This window comes from Crocuta crocuta, unplaced genomic scaffold (genome assembly GCF_008692635.1).
Source record: "Crocuta crocuta isolate KB4526 unplaced genomic scaffold, BGI_CrCroc_1.0 scaffold345, whole genome shotgun sequence".
In the NCBI taxonomy this organism is placed as follows: domain Eukaryota; kingdom Metazoa; phylum Chordata; class Mammalia; order Carnivora; family Hyaenidae; genus Crocuta; species Crocuta crocuta.
Genome location: NW_027527574.1, coordinates 2,589,836 through 2,613,730, shown reverse-complemented (window position 1 = coordinate 2,613,730; position 23,895 = coordinate 2,589,836). Strand labels below are relative to the sequence as shown.

The 23,895-nt window shown below is 33.7% G+C and overlaps 1 protein-coding gene across 2 annotated transcripts in view; it reads left to right on the top strand.

Annotated features, from left to right (window-relative positions):
* The window catches only part of IQCM (IQ motif containing M), a 503,262-nt gene that overhangs the window by 334,738 nt on the left and 144,629 nt on the right, over window positions 1-23,895 (top strand). For both annotated transcript variants that reach the window (XR_013336742.1, XM_077770736.1), the window contains exon 12: window positions 19,555-19,716. Coding sequence is in view for 1 of the 2 variants with exons in the window: in XM_077770736.1 (XP_077626862.1) it covers window positions 19,555-19,716 (162 nt within the window). In the remaining variant the exon portion in view is untranslated. The remainder of the gene's footprint in view (window positions 1-19,554; window positions 19,717-23,895) is intronic.

The following is a 23,895-nucleotide window of genomic DNA, read 5'->3' as shown; positions in this document are numbered from 1 at the left end:
TTTGCTACAATTTTGTTAAGAATTTTTGCATCTATGTTCATGAGAAATATTGTTCTTTGGTTTTCTTGTAATGTCTTTCCTTTTTCTGTTGGAATAGTTTTAATTCACACTATGAAATGGGAAGCATCCCTCTTATTCAAATCTTGGAGATAATTCATAGAACTTCTATAATTTCTCCATTAAATATTTTGTAGGATTCATTACTGAAGCCATTTGGGCCTGGAGTTTTATGTAGGATAGTATTTCTACACAAATTCATTGTCTTTCATAGATATAGGCTATATATTTCTTAAGTGAGCTTTGCTAATTTCTGTCTGTCAAGGAATTTGTCAATTTCATCAACGTTGTTGAATTTATTGGCATAATGTTGTTCATAATAGTCCCCTATTTTAATATCTGTAGATTCTGTAGTGATGTCACTTTTCTCATTCTTGATATTGGGCATTTTTAAAATTTTCTCTCTTCTTTTGGCTTAAGGTTTTTATCAGTTTTACTGATTTCAAAGAATTATCTTTTGTTTCATTGTTTTTCTTTATTGATTTTCTATTTGTATTTCACTGTTTTCTGCTCAGTTCCGTATTTTTTCTTTACACCTCTAATTTTTTGGGTTTCATTTACTCTTATTTTTCTAGACTCTTAAGGTAGAAACTTGACTTTTTGGCACAAGAAGTATTTCTTTTCCTAATAGTGGCATTTTGTACTATTATTATGATGCTGTTGGTTGCAGTATTTTATTCAATGTCAATTAAGTTGTTGATATTTTTATTAAACTCTTTTATGTCCTAAATGGTTTTCTGTCTATGTGTTCTATCAATTACCTAGAAAGGAGTGTTGAAATCCTATTGTTATTAAAACTTATCTTTGTTTCTCTGTATATATTGTGTCCTTTTTTTTCTGAATACTTTAAAGATCATTTCTTAATCACCAATTTTATACAATTTGATTATATGTTGTTATAGTCTCCTTCATGTGTCTTATGCTTTAGATTCATTGACCTCCTGGGACCTGTAAGTTTACAGTTTTCATTAAATTTAGAAAATTGGCCCTTTATCTTCAAATATTCTCTTCTTTCTCCCTATTCTGCTCTTCTCCTTAGGGAACTGGAGTTTCACATATATGAGACTGCTTGAAGTTGATACTCTGTTTATATATTCTCATTCTTCTTTCCCGATTTCGTTTTGCGTAGTTTCTATAGCTATGTTTTCAATTTCAAATAATGTTCTTATAACGCATTATCTGACATTACTTCCATCAAGTATATTTTCGTTTTAGACATTGTAGTTTTCATCTCTAGATGTTTGATTCCAGTTTTTATGATATCATTCATTTAATACTTTACATGTTTAGTCTTCTTTTAACTTGTTGAACACAGGGAATATGGTTATAATAATACTTTTAATGTCATTGTCTGTTAATTCTATAGCCTGTGTTTATTTAGATAAATTGACTTTTCTCCTCAGTATGGGTTGTACTATTCTATTTCTTTGCATTTCTGGTAATTTTTATCAGAAGCTACACATTTTGCATTGTATCATATTGGTGTTTAATATTTTATTCCTATAAGTAAATATTGTGGCTTCAATCTTTGTAGCAGCATCTCTTTTTAACAAATCTTGCTAAAGTGGTTGATTCTTCCACTACCCACTATTTTATCTTTTGTTACATCACTGTGTCTTTGCCTTTTGTTATGTGAGTAACCATTTGCATGTATTTGTTCATTTCTCTTTATTATTTATCTCATATTCTGATAGATAGTCAGGTCCCTGAAAGAAAGTGTCACTCTGCTCTCTTTTTATTTTTAATACCTTACACAATGTTTAGCACATAATAATTGCTCAATTAAAATGATTGATATATGGATTTTTGCCATTTTAACATCACGTGTTAACATTTTGTTATGGGAATTTAACCTTCTTGGCAATATTTGAATTTTACTCTAATACAAGTAAAATATAAACTATTTTTGAGCTTTATAATTCTGATTCTATGAAATTATTACTGATTAGCCTGACCGTATTTTAAAGAAATTTAAAACAGTATATTTCCCTGAATTTCTTTATGCAATATTCTACTAAAATGAACGGTTCATGGAAATACATTTGTACTTACAATTTAGAAGAATGCATATGTCTTTCATTTGAATTTTTAACATGAAATCTGTAACTAAATAGTTAATATGTGAATAAGTGTTGGACCCATTATTTCCTTCAACCACTTCCCGAGATCATTAAAATTAAGGTCTTGGTACCAGGTAATAAATTCCATGTCTTAGCTTCCTGTAACAATTTCTCAAGTTTTCCTCATTCCTGTACAATCTACTTTCCAATAAAATGACACTTTGCATCTTAAAAATTTTTGTAAAAAACAAATCTATCATTGACACAGATTTCTATTATTCAGAAGTTTAAGTATTATTCATATTTGAGCCAGCTAGTTCTTTTGAACAGAGCATATTAGAAAGACCTAGAGTCATATATTCAATTATTTCATGGGCCAGTTAGCTTGACACAAAGAATTCATTCTGTTTCATTGCACAAGAATGAGTTCCTTTTTAAAGACAGCTTTATTATAAATACATCTCAGGGATTATATGAGTCACCAACTAAGAGTGTGAATGGCTCATTCCAAATTTCTCATGACAAATAATAAAAGAAAAATATCATTGAACTATAGTTTTAGTATTTTAAGTCAGTAACATAATAATTTTATCCAAAATATTGCATGTCAGAATTTAATAATTATCACATATTTTTTAGTCCTTTGTGATTTCTCTGAAAGTTAGATAAAATAATCTCAAAAATTTTCTTGGGGAAATTGCTTATATCCCAACAGCCTTGAGGAATAAATAAGAAATATTCTTTAGTTTGCAACAGTGATCTAAATCTCATGGTAGTATAGGGGGAGTATAATATATGTATATATATATATATGTATATATATATAAATTTTTTTTTGGCAGAGTGACTTTTTGCATGCTTTTATTTACAAAGAAATAATATACTTTTTGGAAACTGGAGACCCTTTAGACTTAGTATTTATATCACATCTTCTTTTTCCCCTCATCTATGGATGGAAACTTGGAATGCTTCCATAATTTGGCTATTATAAATAATTCTGCAATAAACTTAGGAGTGCATGTAGCTTTTCAAATTAATATTTTTGTGTTTTTTGCATACTCAGTAATATGATTAATTAATCCTAGGGTAGTTCTATCTTATTTATTTCATTTCAATTAATTAATTTTTCTTTTTAAGTAATTGCATGTGGGGCTTGAACTAACAACCCTGAGATCAGAGTTGCATATTCTACTGAGTAAGCCAGCCAGGCACCTCAGGATAGTTCTATTTTTAATTTTTTGAGGACCCTCCCTGCTATTTTTCACCGTGGCTGCACCAGTTTGCATTCCCACCAACAGTGCAGGAGGGTTTCCCTTTTTCCACATCCTCGCCAACGCCTGTTGTTTCTTGCGTTGGTTTTAGCCATTCTGACAGGTGTGCAGTGATAGATCATTTTGGTTTTGATTTGTATTTTCCTGATGATTAGTGATATTGAGAATCTTTTCCTTTGTCTGTTTAGGGGAAAAACATATTTTAATCCAGATAAGTAGCAGATTATGTGACAACCTAAATGATGGGTAGCTGTATTTCTCAGAAGAAATAAAGATAGTTTCTTTCTATTCCCAGCTGCCATCCTAGGTAAAACATGTTGATGGTGCTTGAAACATAAAAAAATCGGAATCAAAATCCAAGATTTTAGGGTGCATGATCAGAGAAATAGCTGTTAGCCTATTATGAAAGGGATACAGAGAGTAACAGTACAGATAAGAATGTTGAACTCAAAAAACTTATTGTGTGACCACCCAGTGTAGATAACAGTTACCCTATGCACTGACAACATATAGCAGGACTATGATATTAGGTCCCTATAAATTATCATTTTGACCCCAAAGTGAGGCTATATATTTTATCTTATTTTTTTTTTATTAGGATCATACTTTTAACCACCAGATGGCTGGTTTAAAATACTGATTTCAATTATAATTTTGAGGTTAGATACCTGGAGTATCAAATATGTACAAACTAAAACGTTTGATAATGTCTATTAGAAATAACTATTTAGATATTTGGTGTCCTTAAGGAGTCTAATACTCAGACATTTATTTTTTAAATTTTTTTAATGTTTCTTTATTTTTTGAGAGAGACAGACAGCATGTGTGGGGGAGGGGCAGAGAGAGAAAGAGATACAGAATCTGAAGCAGGCCCCAGGCTCTGAGCTGTCAGCACAGAACCCAATGCGAGGCTCAAATTCACGAACCGTGAGATCATGACTTGAGCTGAAGCTGGACACTTAACCGATTGAGCCAGCCAGGCGCCCCTAAGACTCAGACATTTATATAAGCACACACGTTTAAACACAGATATACATAGCTCTATGAGCTTTTGAAGGAATGTAGATTTACCCTACCTTGACAGCCAAGGGAACCTTTTAGGGACTGTTCTCTCAGTCACTTATCTCTAGTTAATGCTAATTTTTGAGCCAAGAAGAAAACTTCATTGAAGCATAAAAAAGTACTCTTGAAGGTCTATTTATAGGTTATATCATTCATAGGGAGGAACTAGTTGTCAGCAAACTGTCTCTTGATTGTGCTTTAAGGTTAAAGGTAAGAAATGAACATTGTGAATGTGATCTAATTGCAGTGTATCCTATGTATCACCTTAGTACCTGGTACTTATAAAGGGTATTTTAAGCCTGAAATGGAGTGGATGTTAAGGGGAAGGATGGTCTTTCGATAAACAGTAGTTCTTAATTTTAATGTAGTCAAATTCACCTATCTTTTCTTCTTTACTTTGTGTTATTTCTGAAGATTATCCGAGTGCATTTTCTGAACTATGTAACATTAACTTTTTCTCTTTTTCTTCAAGACAATACAATATGTTAGGCTCATATTTGTTATCAATTTAACTAATATGTCTTGTCAATTTGCCATGGACCACTAAAAACAATCTGTTTATTACTCCTGCCAATGCTTTTAATCTTAGTGCTTGCTAATCTGTTTTCCTTTAGTTTCCATATAATTTTTTTCTTTACAAAATCTTCTTTAAAGCCCCATTAAAATAGAAAGATAGCAGGTCTCTAATTTACTTTATCCTTTAAGCTTGTTATCCTATGAAAGAAATTAAATAAAGTACAGTGGATTGCATACTACTTATAAATTATGTAATAAGCTTATCTTTATTCAAGCAATTAATCTTGCTCTTTTGGAAAAACCCAAGGGGAAATAACCCAAGTTGTCTTATATTTCCAAGAAATAACATGCACAAAACACTGGAATTTGGCTGCTTACCCTATCTCAAATGTCAGAAAAATATCCTCTAAACATCATAGAACGTTTCTTTCAAATACAATTATTAGAATAACCTGACTGGTAAATATATACCTACATCTAGAAAATAGCATAAGATGGTATACTTTTATATTCACGTAGAAAACAGCATATCTGATATACTTACATATTATAGAAAATGTGTGCTATTCATATATTTACCAAAAAAGTACCCCATGAGAGTTTCTCTCCAAATGGCTTTAATTCATTTGGAGAATGGGGAAAAAAGACAGCTAAATATATACATGTGTGGTCTTTCACCTTTTCATTGGTAAACAAAGCTCTAAATTGTTAGAGGCAGCAATGCGTCTGGATAAAATACTATGTATGCTACTCATTGGAAGTTTAGCTTTATCTGAGATTATTGTGCATTGGTTTTGGTTCTTTTAAAGAATAAGAAATTTAAATACTTGAAAGTATTTCCTAATTTATCAAAATCCTCTATTGACATCCTATCAATATAATGATAAAATTAAGCTTCCTTTTGCTTCTCTCAAACATCTCCCAATCTTAAAAACATATCTAATGATTTTTTAAAAATATTTTCAAGGTTTCTAACATATATACCTTTCCTGTAAGTCCTATAGTTATCCAGCCTTGTGCTTCTATATATTTGAATGAGTTCATTAATTACCAGTTTCTTTCCTTACTTTTTCCTTTCCTTCTTCCCTTCCTTCATATTTTACCATGAGCTTCTGCATTCTCTAGTTCCTTATTTTGATTCAATTTTATTTGGCTCTATTTTACAAAATGTGTTGTTTTACTGCTCTGTTTCATTTTATTCCAGGAAGAGGTTGTGGGGGCCTTATTTCCTGAAAGTGATTTTTGTATCTTTATAAAGTTGGCTTTATAGAAAACTCTCAGATTACATCTTCTCTTAGAACTTTTAAGTTTTTTTCTCTCTTTGTTGGCTTCTGTTTTGGAAGAACTTAAGTCCTTTGTTACCACCTGTGGAAGTGATTTGGGTTCCCAAAGGCTACTTTGTATATCTTTAAGTTCATGAGGCTTGCCATGGTCTTTTTGATGTGTGAGCTTGACTAGGCTACAATTCCCACTTATTCAGTCAAACACTAAACTAGATGTTGCTCTAGGGATATTTTTTAGATATGACTGAAGTACATAATTGGTTGACTTTGAGTAAGGGAGATTATCTGGGCAGGCCTGATACAATCAGTTGAAAGGCCTTTAAAACAGAGCTGAGGCCTCCCTGTGGAAGAAATTCTGCCTGTGGATAGTGACCTCAGATATGCCCAAGAATTCCAGCCTGCCCTTCTTGATAGTCTGCTCTATGGATTTAGGACTTATCTACCCAGTCCCTACAAGTGTATAAACAAGACATCTTTTATGTGGTTCTGACTCTCTAGTTGAATACTGTCTGATAAAGATTATCTAAAAATGTGGAATTGGTATTCAGTAGAGACTAGAAGAATATTGAGGACTCTGATAGTGAAAGTCTGGATTGGTTTGAACAGACAATTAGTGGGATTAGAGATGTTAATTATTCTGCTACTTAGGACAGAAAAGGAGGTGAGGAATGTGGTGGAGAAAATCTAAATCACCTTAGAGAATACCTAAATCACAGACCATTAGTGGAAATATGGAAGTTAAAGGTACTGCTACTGAGGGCTCAAAAGGAAATGAGGAACACCTTATTAGAAATTTGGGGAAAGGAGATCCTTGTTACATAGTGGCAGAAATCTCAGTGGAATGATGTCCCATAGTTATTATAGAAACTAGAGTTTGGAAGCTATGACCTTGGACGTTAAGCTAAGAGATTTCCAAGCAAAGAGTTGAAAGTGCAGCTTGGTTACTCTTTGCAGCTTATAATAAAATGCAAGAGGATAAATTGAGAGAAAACTGTTAAATAGAAAGGAACCCAAAATAGATGATTTGGGAAATTCTAAACTCATTCAAATTGGGAAAGATACTAAAACTAAGACTTCACTATCAGAAAAACATGCTCTGTGGGAAAATCTGAGTGTGGCTAGACATTTTGCTAATACCTCAGAAAGATAAATAAGACAATTTAACTACACAAAGGTTCTTTGAAGAGAAAAAAATATGTGATTTATAGAAACTCTCAGTTATCTATGCAGAAGTCACAAATGGGGGTGAGATTTTCTAGGAAGGATGTGTGGGGAAGCCTTTTGTCTAAGGGAGTGAATTTCTGTAACATACATGGGAGAACCACAAGATTCTTGAGAATTTTATACCAGCAGAGCCTGGTCAGTTTGGACCAAAAAGGACAGAAACAATTTGAAAATAAAGAAGGCTCCTGGATACCCAGAAGTATATAGGCAGGAAACAGACTGATAAAACTACTCTGCTACAAATCCATGCTACCCTTCCTGAAAAAGGAAAGGTGATTTAGAGGGCAGAAATGAAAACCACAGAGGATTATTTCCAACCCTTGAAATCTAATGAGTTTATCCATCTAGATTTTAAAAAACACTTTTTTCCCCTATTTTCTCTCTTTTGAATGGAAATGCTTTAGCTGTTATCGTATGTTTGTTTTGCCATTGTAGTTTGCGAGCAGACAATGTGTTCTTAAGTTTCAGAGTTCCATACATAGAGAGGAATTGTGTCCCAGGATGGATTATACCCAGAGTATCACCCATACCAAATTTAGATGATTTGATGATGAGATTTGGGGGCTTTTGAACTAACGAGATTTTTGGACTTAGGCTTGATGCTATCAATGGTAGAGACTTAAGGGACATTGGGATGAGGTGAATGCATTTCGTGTGTGAGACAGACATTAACCTTGATTCCTTTGGCTCCACTTCTATGTCATTCTAAAGTGTGGAATGGAACTGGGTATCTCAGTTACTTTTTCTGCTTGTCCAATGTTCCATCTATACAGATAGGTCTTGTCAGTTCCTCAAAAGGTCCTTGGAGGGGTCCTTCAAGACCTTGATTTTTCCTTTCAAACACATCTGTCTCTTGTCCAAGATTTGAAGAAGTTTGTATCAGGTATAGATATTCTCTCTCATTTAGGTCTGAATTTCATTATTTCTGTCAAGTACTTTACAGATTTATAAGAGGTGTGGGAATTTTAATGTTTTAGTTAAGATGTTAATATATTTATAATTTTGGTATATTAAAAATGTTTTGGGGGGTTACCATGGGATAGGAGAAGAGGAAAAAAATTGATTTCACTCTACTACCATTTAATTAGGAGTATTATCACTGTAAGTATAAACTGGACATTTGTTAAATAAGTGAATTCTTCTACTTACTAATTAACTTGTACTCATCCTTGTTTCAGAAAGAATTTAGATTCATTTAAAATTTTTGATAATGAATAAACAGATCTGAAATTATAGGATTCTTTACTGGTATTAAGAAACCTAAATTAACCTGCCAAATGAACTCAAAAAGCTAGATAATGGTTCAGTTTTAAAAGCACTCACTGTTTAAAAAATTAGTGCATAAAATAATATTTAACACCTCATTTATATGATATTCACTAGGAAAATCAGGAAAGATTCTTAGTTATTTGGAGTTCATATTTCACTGTATGAAACAGCATGGTATTATTTTGACCTCCTACATCTGGAAAGAGTCCTAAGCACATGAGAGGTAAAATAGATCTTTGGAGTTTTTTGATAATATTTTTTTTGCATAGCAAGCTGATATAACTGTTGAGTAAATGTATAGAGCTAAGTTTGTTATATTCTTTTTTTTTAATTAATGCTTTTTTTTTTTTTTTTTTTGAGAGAGAGAGAGTACAGGTAGAGGGTAGGGGCAGAGAGAGAGAGGGAGACATAGAACCCAAAGTTCCAGGCTCTGCGCTGTCAGCACAGAGCCCTACAACAAGGCTCAAACTCAGGAGCTGAGCAGTGAGGTCATGACCTGAGCCAAAGACAAACACTCAATGAACTGAGCCAACCAGGTGCCTCGAGTTTGTTATATTCAATTGCCCATTATTACAATTTTCGGGAAGAGATTGAGATAGTAGGGGACAATAATACTTAAAATATTGAATTGTGTAATTAACTCCAACTTTCTCCCCAATATACATTAAAAAACTGATATTACTAATGAATAGCCTGAAGATTGGTTGGATTTCACCTGACTCTTAAGGATGTGTATATATATGGGAAAATGTCAAAAAGATGACAGTATGTGGCAAGAAAAACAAGAGGATTGGGGAGTTCATAATTTGATTTAACAATTTAAGGTAGATTTATTTGGAGTTTTTATGCTTCCAACTTAAAATTTTTTAACAAAATATTCTTCCAAAGAAAGTGAAAAGACATTTCTTTTGAATTACGTATGGTGAACTCAATAAAAACTGCCACTGTGCTCCTGAGTTTTAAGAATTTTTTGTGCTGTTGCATTCTCTCAAAGTAAAAGCATTCAAACTAAGGTGAGAGGAGCATTTGTTTTTAGTGAGAATAGAGTCATGATAATGGATTTAATCTGGCCATCCTGAGACTCAGACCTTCAGAGAAAAATGAAGGGCATTTTTAAAAAAGATTATTTATTTATTTTGAGAGAGACAGAGAAAGTGTGAGCAGGGGATGGGCAGAGATGGAGGGAGAATCTCAAGGGCTCCATGCTGTTACAACAGAGCCTATGTGGGGCCTGAACCGATGAAACCATGAGATCATGACCTGAGCCAAAATCAAAAGTCGGACACGTAACTCACTGAGTCACCCAGATGCCTTGAAGGACATATTTTTAAAATGGGATACTTATTATTAACCAGAATACCCCAATAACTTATGAGACAGTGTTTGCATTACTACTAGTACATAGATAGCCACACACACACATAGGTTTTTTTCTAGTTGTTTTCATTGTGATTTTTAAAAACTTTTTGAATCATATTCTTTTTCTATTATATATTCTGGCAAGATTTTCTTTTGTTTTTTAATTTTTAAAATGTTTTATTTATTTCTGAGAGAGAGAGACAGAGAGACAGCATGAACAGGGGAGGGTGGCTGCTGGCAGCACAGAGCCTGATGTCGGGCTGGAACCCACTAACCGTGAGATCATGACTTAAGCTGAAGTCGGATGCTTAACTGACTGAGCCACCCAGGTGCCCCTTCTGGCAAGTTTTTCTAATGACTGTTAATTATCATATGTTTATTTTATAACCTGTGCCATGTTTTACTGCCTAAAATCATAATAGTTTAAAATTGATCTTTGTTGTTTTATTATTATATAATTGTTCCCCTGAAAATAATGATAATGTGATACTTTTCATAATTATGCATCTATCAGTTAGGATTTGACTTTATGATATCTTTTTCTTGACTTTTGCATTGGCTAGAACTTTTGAGACCTTAGATAATAATGATAAGGATTTACACTGTTATTTCTTCACTAATTTTAATGTTATTATGTACTATTGATGTTTATTTTAAGTTACATATTCTTCTCTTCCAAGTTTACTAGATGTCTCTATGAAGAGATTTTTTTTTTAGTTTATTAAATACCTTTTGGAAATCTATCAAAATAATTTACATTTTATTTGATCTATCACATTCCCAGCTTAAATCCTTGTTCCTCCTTAGGTATTATTATTTAAATATGCTGTTGGGTTTTTCATGTTATTATTTTATTTCAGGTTTTTAGATGTAAAGTTATCTTACTCTTTGTTGTTTAATAACAAAGATGCTTTTCTTAAAACACAAATTATCAATGAGCATTTATTTAGCAATTTATTTTAGGTTTTAACAGACCATCTTGTTTTAACATAGGCTTTTAGAAGAAAGCCCCTCATAAGGAATCTTTATAATTCTATTGGAATTATTAACCAGTTATTTTATTGTTCTATGTAGCTATATAATTTATGTGTAGTAGTATGATCTGTGTTTTTATCTAAATTTCATGAAGACAGAAAAAGGGAAAAGTCTTTTAGCTTTATCAAATACTTGAAAATGCTTTTAATTTGCTTTTAAGTCTAAAGAGTAAAAATAAAATAGAAATAAAATTTAAATGTTAGCATATTTCTAATGAACTCTCTGTTCCAATTCAGAAGTGAAACTTTTGAAATAACTATACTTTGATTATTGAATAATCCAGTGGCTGCAATTTTGCAGTTTTCTATTTAATAGCAGAATTTTATTGGATTTTTAAAGATGTATGCCAAAGATACAGTTTTCTAATATTTAACCTTTGAATTATGTAGAACATTCTGGAAAATTCACAATATGTGCCTGTTTCCATTACTGAGGAGATTTAAAAATAGTAATATTTGCTATATTTTAATAATTTTTAAATTAACATTTGCTATTCTTTAACAAATTTTTAATTGGTGTATGGCCTTAGTTTATATTTTTTTACTCTCAGTCAAGTGCTGGTGAACATTTTTGCTCTTCTTTAAAGTGAGTATAGCAGTATTTAACTATAATATGAAAGATCAATAGTCCTTGCATTTATTTTTACAGGTCATATTATCCAGTGGCAGATTGTTTAACTGCCTTCAATCATTTTGCCTTTTGGTTTCGAACTTTAACATTTTGCTCTTCCATTAGTGATTGTTAAGATCTTCTATTTCTTAAAATAAATTAAATATAAGAAAGTTTCATTAATTTAAAACTGGGGAGGCTTTACATTCATCTCNTCATGAGTTCAGCCCCGCATGGGTCTCTGTGCTGGCAGCTCAGAGCCTGGAGCCTGCTTCAGATTCTGTATCTCCCTCTCTCTATGCCCTTCCCCTGCTCATGTTCTATATCACTCTTTCTCTCTGTCTCTCAAAAATAAACATTAACAAAAAATTAATAAAAAATAAATAAATTTACTAATAAATAGAAAAAGCTTAGATAAAAATGGCGTGACAAAAAAGTATGACATTCACTTATTTCAAATCAGAGAAAATGGGTGCCACATAACTGCTGAGGCAGTGACAAGATAGTAAAAGTACATTTAGAAATTGGTCATTTACAGTGAGTTATAGGTGATTCGACCACCAGTTCAAGCTCACATTCAATAACCCCATAACAGAACCTACTATGACTGGTCAGTGGCACATGAGAGATAAATCAGCATTTTAATGAATGCATAGTGTTCACAATGGAAGAAAACCTTGACTATCACCATTGCTTTTAGCTTGTGAATTTTGTGTTCTTATGAAGGCTTTAAATAATATTTTTACCTTGGTGATAAATTGGGTTACATAGCAGTGCTGTCACTGGGCAGAGGTAAAGTATAGGCTCTTTCTACCCATATTTGAAAATACTTGTTAATAATTGACATCAGTAACAAGGTCTGCCATTCTGCTTTACTGACGCAGTGTTGCTAGTCAAGCTTTTTTAGCCCCCTAACTCTCTCTGATACACTTAGGTTTGGTCTTGAACTTACAATTTACACACATGCCCTTTTTAAGTATTGAGTCTGTGCTGGGATTTGTACTGAGGACAGGCCCATTAGGAAGAGATTGACACTTTGAAAAATCTTAGAAACTTAAGATTCCCATCATTCGATGTAAATACTGTTGTTTTCACCTAAGATTATGTTGCTCTTGCATGGTTAGTGTTAAAATATCCTTTAATAATAATTTTAGAAAGGGACAAGTGGATAATGGGTGGTCTTTCTTTTTATCATTCTGACTGCTAATGTAAAGCTGCCAACTTTCAGTCTATTACCCAATTTTAAATTTTAATATTTTATTTTGAAAACATTTTCTTAATTTATTATTTTTAATAGAAATATTTTAATATTTATTTCATCTAGAAGTGATTTGCCACCAAGTGTCCTGTTTACTACCTGTGCTCTTTTGTGGTTTCTTCACTGTTATGGGAGAATAAAAATTATGCATATGGGATTAGATTAGCCAATTACTGAAAGTAATAATTATTCCTTATGCTTTTTTCTTTTTTTTCTTTATGCTTTTTTCTATTTCCAGAATTTCCTATCATGAACACATAATGTGTTTAAAGCCATGAAATAATGTTAAAATAACCATGAAACAAGAATAATTGCCACATACAAATAAACTCAATTAGTAAGATCCCATTTATAATATTTTTTTAAATCATTGTGTGAAAGTCTGGGAACCCTGCCTTAAGTGTTCAGATTCAGGATTTGCAGGAGGGAAGCAATGAACTGTCAATAATGCAGTGCTCTGTTTGGGTGAGGAAGGGAAGGGACCTTTGAGGGGGTCTCTGAAAATTCACATCTACTACAAATATCGAACATAACAAACCTCACTTATATGAGAGGCAGGGGAAAACTGAAAGAGGCTAAAGGGGTCACACTGGGATTTTATGCTAGTTTGCATCCTTAGCAAACAAAGAGGGTTTTAATCAGTTGATGAATAGTGATGTTGGTCTGAGAGATCATCAGTATCCTCTACAAAATAAATTCTTGTGAGAAGATGAGCGTCAGGCCACTTCCTGGAAAGAGCTGTGAGCTACCTCTGTGAGAGAAACCATGGTGCTGAGTATGTTGGGACAGCTCAACAGTTAGAAAGATGGGAAGAAAACTTCAAGGGGAGAGGCCACTAGGTGACTAGCAACTCTGGAGGCCAGTGACAGTCATATGACACCCAGAACCCTTTGTTTAAAACAGTTTGGCATCCTCGTTAAAAGCACAAGCTTTGAAGTGAGACAGAATTAAAAGTAGATGCTGGCTTCACTATTTACTAGCTGTGAAGCCAGGAGAATGCTCTGCAAACTCCCTCTGTCTCAGTATCTTAAGATTTGAGGGGCACCTGGGTGGCTCAGGCAGTTGAGCATTGGGCTTCAACTCAAGTCATAATGTTGTGGCTTGCGAGTTGGAGCCCCACATTGGGTTCCATGCTGTCAGCACAGAGCCCACTCTGGATCCTCTGTCCCTTCTCTCTCTGCCCCTCCCTACTTGTGTGTGTGCGTTTTCTCTCTCTTTGAAAAATAAACATTTACAAAAAAAGATTTGATATGAGTGTGGTAAGATGAAATTCACAGGGTTGTAAGCAGATTAATATATCTGCCTTTAGGATTCAGTTAGCTAGCATATATAACCTACTTTGCACCCACGAAATACAATCAGTTACTGTTTTATTCATTTCATTAAAAAGCCTTTTACTGACCATTTGTAAATATCAGGCACTCCTTGGTGATGGGTGATACAGTGTGAGTAGGTTAGCAAGCAGTCATGGACCTTGCCTGACTGAAGCTAATAGTCTTGTAAGGGACACAGATTTTAATCTAATAATATAAATAATAAAATTACAAACTTCAGTAAGTATAATAGAGAAAAACTACAGAGAACAATACTCTGTGATCTTATAATGCAGAGGCTTGGTCTACTTTGGTGAGAGTCAGAGGAGATTCTGGAGAGAGACATGAGATGGTGTAGAAGTTACTGAAGTAATGGAGGGAAGGAGAGGGGATATGTTAGGCAGACACAGCATCTTATGCAAAGGTTCTTTAGCAGGAGGAAGCAAGGTGTATTTATGGAATTGAAAGAGGGCCAAGGTTGTTAGAAATGGAGGAGGTGGCAGGGGCCAGAATGTTCAGAATCTTTTAGGACTTAGTAAAGGGCCAACATTATTTAAGAGCATCAGGAAACCAACGAATAGGAAAAAGTATAAAAAATACATTTTTAAAATATTATTGTGGCTGCTGTTTAGACATAAGATTGGAAGGACCAAGACTACTATTTAGGAAACTAAATTGTTGGTGTCAATATAGGTGATAGTTTTCTCTAGACTTTACCATTAGATAGATGCTATTTTCCAAGACAGGTAACCTTGACACAGGATAGGTTTTGGTGCATAGACTTTGAGATGCCTATTTGTTAGCTAAGTGGAGTTCTCATTTAGGCAACTGTACCAGTATCTTGATTTTGCCACATTTTTTTAACTCTAAGATGTATACTTTCATATTTTAATGTTACTGAAATTAAGCTATGTCTTATAATCGATGCTATGCCACAGATAAATTTCTAGTCCTTTGTATTTCTTAGTGGTATATAGATTGATAGGGCCCTCAACATTTGTAATGTCTTAGATCTATCAAAATATTGTTACCACCACCACACCAATTAGTAGCCCACAAGTGACCAAGTAACAAAAACTTCCAATCCATATCCAAATAGGAACCACCAACCCTTAGAGCATCCAAACCAGTGTAAGAGTGACCAAAAAGGGCAATAGCTTCAATACAACTGATCTCTTTTCCACCCACCCACAAACAAGCAAGATGGAGGAAGAGATGGGAAACTGCCATCATTACCTAAATAAGACAGAGGCTGTATCGGTATCTGTTAAATGGAACACATCATAATAATAGTAATAACTAATGCTTAAATAATACTGGCTACAAACCAGGTGTTACTTCTAAAGACTAGATGTTATTCTAAAGACTTTCCGTATGTTAACCCCTGTAGTCCTCATAACAACATTATCATGTGGACAGCTTTACCAATGATACTGAGCTGGAGAAAAGTTAACTAACTTACCTCAGATAACATAGCTCATAAATCGCCGATCCAGAGTCACACTCAAGCCGTGCTGCCCCAGAACCTCTGCTGTCAACCACTGCTCCCTCTAATGAAGATGATTAACTAATTGGTGGCCTGGGAGCAATAGAGAATTCTGGAAATTTTGTGTGGGCTTTTGCCACAGAACCAGACTATGATACATGTATTGAAGATCTTCAGATTTCACATGTGGCATGGAGAGGAAGGAGGAAGGAAAAGCTCTTACTCTGAGTTCTGAGAACAGTACTACTATATCTGAATCCAATATGACAATATTGGCTTAGCAGTGCATTCAAAGGAAGGTCCCCCATAAATTACAAAAATCATCAATATCTGCAACAAAAGTTAGGTTCCTAATTTTATCTTGTGTTGACATATGTAATAAAATGAGATCATGTTTTATAAACCATGTGTTTTCTAAAACTAAAAATGCTTATCTGTAATCAACTTTGATGTTATGAAGGAAGGTAGTCATTCAGAAATCATCATTTGTATTACCTGTTGGTAAATGGTGACATTAGCAGGACTCTGAGCTAAGCCAAAAAGAAAAAGTTGTAGTTTTACATTTACCACTACAGAGATTTTAGTGTAGGCATTTTATTTTGTCTGAAATGAAAACATTGGTTTTATGGAAAATATAGTGCTTTATTAAAACCAATAAGCATAATCCTATCAAACATCTTTTTTAAGCTAAAGGAGTTAGAAAGATATAAATGTCAAGGAGGGGAGAACCCTTAAGTGCAGTTCCAATGTTTTACACTAAATAACTTCTATTATTGCTAGTCTTTCCTACTTTCATTTTCTTTATGGTTTCAAAGAGAGAAATTCTGATCTATTTTGTTTCCTTATTTTGTGTGTCATGGAAAATTTCAGTCTTGTGTTTTATTTAGCTATGTGATTTCTCATGACGTAATGCTGCCTCCTTAGACTCCCTTACAACTTTTGAAGTCCTCTCTAGCATGAAGAGCCCCCCACTCAACTTATTTTTTTTATGTTTATTTTTGAGAGAGAGAGAGAGAAAGAGAGAGAGAGAGCATGAGTGGGGGGAGGGGCAGAGAGACAGAGACACAGAATCCAGTGCAGCTCCAGGCTTCAAGCTCTGAGCTGTCAGTACAAACCCCAGTGTGGGGCTAGAACTCATGAACCATGAGATCATGACTTGAAGCTGAAGTCAGACACTTTACCTACTGAGTGACCCAAACACTGCACCCTCCCTCCAACTTATTGAAGAAGTATGAGCAAAAAAGTACGGCAGGTTCACTCCTCAGCACAGCTTTTATAATAGTTCCAGCCTCCTTTCTTCTGTTGACAGATGATTTTGGCAGGTGTTGACAGATATATATATATATCACCTATAGAATTCTGAAGCTACATGTAATCTGTTCACATATGTGAGGATGTCTGGGTTTTCATTTCTTTGTTTTGTTTGTTTGTTAGTTGCAAGGGAACAATTTTGAACTTTCCCTTTTAAAAGGAGGTGTAGAAGTCCCTAAGATGTGTATAATGGAAAGATGCAATAACATATTATTTATTATTTTCTGAGTCTTTCATTTCTATTATTATTGAAATAATTGTAGATGAAAAATGGTAACATATTCATCTAGTACATATAGACATGGTACCATATGGTATATCTTATATCACTTAAGTGTTAGCATTGTCCTAACAATTTTATGAGGTCAATATTCTCACCTGAAGATAAACTGATTTGTCTAATATTTCACAGTTGTTAATGATGACTTGAGAAGTAGAGCCCAGGTCTGTCTGTATCAGCCAGGGTCCAATTAAGAAATAGAAGCTACACAGTAATTTGAGCAGGAAGAGTTTAATGTAAAGAATTATTTACTATGATGTGCTACTAATGCATAAAAGGAACTCTAAAGAATTGAGAGCAGATATAGGGAGTGGCTGGTACTCCAGGTCTGAAGCAGAGCACCTAAGGAAAGAACCAATTTTAAAGAAGAACTTCTACCTCCACTCCACCCCCACCTCCCAGAAGCCACATATTCTTGGAGAAGGCATAGCTTTGGCCCAGTGAATGATAAATAAGTTCACTGACTCTAGGGGAACTCACAGGGAGGGCATTTTCTGGGGTTCTCGTGGAGCTGTCCATAGGAAGGTGTCACACTGTGGAACACACTGGGAAACCATTTATGGGAAGGTGCTGCAACCTGGAACTTGGCTGGAACCTCCCAGTGTATGTGTGTGGGGTGTTCCAGGAGACACAACCTGGAAAGTGCCCTACAGTGGTAGCCCCTGTGCACTGCTGGGGCTTGCAGACAGAAGTACCCAGAACCAGAAAGAGCCCCTTCATCTTCTAGTTCCCTTCTTTGCTTTTTATGGAAGACGCATAAAATTGTGCCTTATGGCGAAGAAGTGCTCTCATCTCAGAAGCAGGACAGTGAGAGTTGGATTAGGAGTGAGGCAATAGATTGATACCTGGCACACTGCTCACCAACAAATCTAATTTCTTAATCATTCAAGCATTATGTCATATTGTCTTATACTTACTATACCACAAAATATGCTATTTAACAAAATAAAGAGATATAAAAAGAAAGGAAGGAAATTAGGAAGGAAAGAAAATAAAAGTAACTGGGTTATAAATGAAGATTTGTATCAGTATTTCTCTTTCCTTTGAGATGTTTCTAGGTAGGGTCACTTTGAATGCATTGCTCAGGAGATTGTCTTATTGAATTTTAGACACTGGTTTATCAACCAAAAACTGAAGTTACAAACTGGAGGTCCAGGGTCCATAGCCAAAGATTTTCACTCTACAATTCCAATTATTTTTGGATTCGAGTTTTCTCATCTACTAGTTAATGCACATTATGTTTGGTTGACAATCATGTTTGCAAATCAGAGCTTCCTTAGATAATCCAAAGCCTATCTGCATCATTTACAGACTGCAAGATTTAGGCAAGTTACTTAATTTCTCTGCTTCTCAAATTCTTCATTATTTCCATTTTTAAAATAATATGATATGCCTTATAGATAATTTTTATGAAAATTAAATGTATTAGTGTTTAAAAGAACTTGGAACAGTTCCTTCCATACAATAAGTGGTATGTGAATATTTGTATGGGGCACCTAGGTGGCTCAGTCGGTTAAATGTCCAACTTTGGCCCAGATCATGATCTCACCGTTTGTGGGTTCGAGCCCCACATCAGACTCTGTGCTGACAGCTCAGAGCCTGGAGCCTGCTTTAGATTCTGTGTCTCCTTCTCTCTCTGCCCCTCCCTCACTTCTACGCTCTCTAGCTCTCAAAAATAAATAAGCATTAAAAAAAAAATAAACATTTGTATACAAGTCACTATATTTTCTTAAAGACCATAGTCTAGGAATATTAATTCAGTCATTCCACTTTAGGGAACTCTACATTTAGTCAACAGTTTTGTCAGATGAATCTGATTTCATTGTTTAATAGCAATTACAAATATATATGGTTATGTATAATTTAAATACTATTCATTGGTTACTTTTTTCCATATCTATTAATAATACTACTTTAAAGTGATAAAGTTTAAAGATGATATTAGTAAATCCCTTACTCCTTAATTTTTGCTAGGAATTATCTGCATAGTAAGATTGTTGGTGAAGTACCTCTGGCTAAAGAAAACCCAGTTGTCAACATAACCATTAGCATGCAAATTATTAAATAGTTTTTAAGTTGCATCTTTTAAAAATACATTAGACATTTCATAAAAATGTCTAAGATTTCAAAAAATTTAATATTCTTTTTTTTTTTTTTACAGAAGACCATGACAGATATTCTCAACTCCTCAAGAAGTACAATGCTATTGAAATGTTATTTACGCTCTATCCCCCTCAAGGTGCCCATGTGCATAAAAATATACGACTTAGGTCAACTTGGCTGAGACCCATAGTAAATGGAGAAGAAGGATATAAATATATAGGTAAGATGCTGAATCTTATTTTTTTTTATAATATAGAAGAAATGACCCTTTATCTAACTCTTATTTGTCACTTAGATGATGTAGGGTAATATCTAGGCCCTATGCAATATTCATTTTAGTTCTCAAGTATTATTCCTGCAGTTTAAAAAGTGGTTACATTACACATTGGTCCCTCCTCTAGAATAGTGGAAACACACTGTGATTATTCATTCACCTGATGATGGACATTTGTGTTGCTTTCCAAAATGTGATACTCTACAGAAAGTTACTGTGAACGTTTGTTCACCTATGCTAGCAGTTCTCTTAACCAAACTCTTTTCCAAAGTAGTTCTATCATTTGGTATTCCCTGCAGGAGAGACTTCAGAATTGCATTTGCTCCACAGCTACATCAGTACTTGGTATAATTGGTTGTTTACATGTTAGCCATCCTAATAGAGAGATATTAGTATTCTGTTGTGGTTTTCATTTTTCCAGGGGATCATGATATTTAGCATGTTTTTATGTATTCGTCATTGGATATCATCGTCGGCCAACTGTTGAAATTTTTGACCCTTTTATAATAGATCCTTTCTTACTGAGTGTTGAAAGTCCCTTAGATATTTTGAATATAAATCCTTTAAGATATAGTCTTTGAAAATACTTTCTCCTAGTCTGTGTCTTGTCTTTTCTATCTTTTAATAATATGGTTTGAAGAGAAGTTTTTAATTTTGATGAAATCCAGTTTACCACTGTATTCTTTATGTTTTTATTGTGATAGCCAAGAAATATTGCTCAGACTTCTGGTCTCAAGGTTTTCTTATGGAAATTTTATACCTTTGGGTTTTGTATTCCAGTGTATAATCTGTTTTGAGGTTTTTTTTTTTTTTTTTTACTTGGCTCAAGGCATAAGTTAAAGTTATATTTTTTTTCTTTCTTAAATTTAACATGGTTTTATCCAACTGTGCTAGCACTATTTGTTGAAAAGACTACTCTTCTATTATTACATTTGTATTTTGGGTAAACCAAATAGACTAAGAAGATATCTAGATGGCAAATAAGCATGTGAAATGATTTCTCTTTAAGTTCTATATAAGATGATCAACATCATTAGTCACTAGGGAAATACAAATTGAAGTCATAATGAGAATCCTCACCTATCAGAAAGACTAAAATTAAATTTGAAAATATGACAGTGCCAAGTCTGGTAAGGATGTAGAGCAACTGAAACACTTATTTATTGCTGGTAGAAATGTAAGATGATATAATCAATTTCTGAATATTTTGATACTTTCTTATAAAGTTACATTATTTTAACTATAAGCCAGCCACCTCACTCTGGGGTAATTACCCAAGAGAAATAACAGTATTTGTTTACCAAAAACCTATACATAAGTGTATATAGTTGCTTTAGTCATAATTGCCAAAAACTGGAAACAACATAAATGTTCTCCAGCTGGTGAGTTGGTAAATGAAATTTGTTACATCTACACAATGAAACATTTTTCTGTTATAAAAGGGAAAGAAATATTGATACACACAACAGGAATTTCATATGCATCATGTTAAGTGAAAGAAGTGAAATTCATAGGATATATATAAATTCTATTTAAATGACACTTTGGAAAAAGTGAAACTATAGGACAGAGATCAGTCCTGTGATTTCCAGGGCTTACCGCTGATGGGAGGATTTTATCACAAAGAGGCAGCATGAGGGAGTTCATAGGGTGATGGAATTGTTCTGTCTCTTGATCATGATAGTTGTCATGTGACTCTAAAAATTAGTCAAAATGAACTGTATCCCAAAAGAGTGAACTTTACTGTAAATAAAATTTTATAAATAAATACAAAATAAAAAGAGAAAAGGATTTATGTGAATGACAGACAAGTCCAAAAAAGATTGCATCATTATTACTCATTAGGGAAATGTAAATTGAAACACAATGCGATACCACTACACACTTACTAGAATGACTAAAATTAAAACGACTGAACACACCCAGTTTTGACAAGCATGTGTAGCAACTTTATCATTAATATTCTGCCAGTGCAAATGTAAAGTGGTAAGAACACTTTGCAAAATAATTTGGTGTTTTCTTAAAAAGTTAAATATAAACCCGTTTTATGACCCAACAATACCACTCCTAGATATCCAAACTGAAAGAATGTATACATCCATAATAGACTTGTACATGAATATACATAGGTCCCTTTTTCCTTAAAAGACTCAAAGTAGAAACAATTCAAATGCCTATCTATAGGATAAAGGCTAAACAAATTGTGATATATCCAAGCAGAATACTACTCAGCAATATAAAAGAACTATTGACAATATTGATATATGTAATGACATGGCTGAATCTGAAAAGAACTATGCTGAGTAAAAGAAACCAGATCCGAAAAAAGAGGACAAGAGTGTGAGTTCATTTTAAAGTCTAGATAAAACTAAACCTTATGACAGAGCAGATCTGTGTTTACCTGGGATCGGGTTGGGGAGTGGAAGTGAGATATAATGGGTTACAAAATTTGGGGATGATGGCAATGTTTATTATCTTTACCATGGTGGTAGTTCCATGTATGTATACATATGTCAGATTCATCAAATTGTATACTTTAAATATGTGCAGTTTTCATTTATACTTCAATAAAACTATAATAAAGTTGAAAACATAAATGTAAAGAACCAAGATAGTGAAATTTGTATTTTGGTAATACTTTTGAGAAATTATTTCTCTTTAAGTTTTCAATTCAGCATTTTAGGACTTATCTATAGAGAGCCACAGATTTAGTACAGTATCATTGGGCTAGTGTATATCATGGTATATTTAAGTGCCTTGTTCTGATGGATAATACAGGGGAAGAAGAGGAGGGAAAAAGAAGGAAAATTATGAAAAAGGAAAAAGAAGGAAAATTATGAAAAAGAAAATTGAGGGCTTCAGGCTTTATAACATGTATCAAGATCCTGTTGCAATTTATCTTCTCTTTGCTGTTTTCCTCCTGAACATTACCACAGTGTAACCCATACATTCCAAAAGATTTGTGTTCATTGTTTATAGCCCATTTGTGAACATTTGGTGCAAATAAAACAAACATAAAGAAAACATGCAAAAGGCATTATTTTGTAAGTTAAAGACTCTATCTTCTGAAGTTTTATGCTTATCTTTTCCCTTTTTAGTCAGTGACCAAGGTCTTGCATCCTTTTGAATTACAGTTGTTATTAAATTGATAGAGAAAATAGTTTCCAGCATTTGCCTTGACAAAGATTAGTGTATTACAGAAGCACTTTCTAAACTCGGTATCTGCTCCACTAGAAACATTTTAGGGAAGATAGCTCTGGGAATTTATTATGTGTCCCAACATTAATAGTAATCCACAGTGTAGGCACTCCTGTTTATTGACTTCACTCTGTAGATTTAGGGAAGCATCATGAGCAAGAACTGAGGAGTAGTTAATAGAGTTAGTGAATGACTATAAATGGTATGGTTGCTGACAAATTATATAGTATTAGGACCATACATACTCTAAAAATATTCATTATATCCATGTTTTTATATCCCATAATCCCCATCATAGTGGTTTGAATGTCACTAGAATAGAGCATAAGTCATAACTTCAAATCGCTTAAATACACACAGTATTTCTTCTGAATCATAATTTTATAATTTTAGATCCATGAAATAAAAAAAAAGGCTTTAAATTTTTCTTCAGGAACATATGTTTTGTCAAACTTATTTTCAGAAAATGAGTTTAACAAGCCTTTTGGAAGGCTGGTCTTTTCATGTGTCTTTTGTTATCTTTCCTTAAGAGTTGTCTGCCCTTGAGTCTCCCTGGTCTTCTGGCCTGTCACAGACACACTGAACTTGTTTCTCACCTGCATTAGCTTTTGTGACTTTGGTGGGTTCTCAGCCTGGAAGGTGTAGATTATATTAAGGAACTCCTGGAATTCTAATGGGAATACCTTGAAAGGAGTAGGTTAGCCATTACCTCTCAAGACAATCATTTAGAGCATACAAATGAATGATTAAATTACGTTTTCAAACCAATGGTGCATTCTTAACTTAATCATATTATTATATTAATGTAAGGCTTCTAATTAGCTCAGATCCTGCGTAATGAGCAAAGACTTTTAGTTCTACTACTTCTTCTCCATATATCATTTCCAGCCCTTCATATAGTACATTTTACTTACCCCTATAACATAT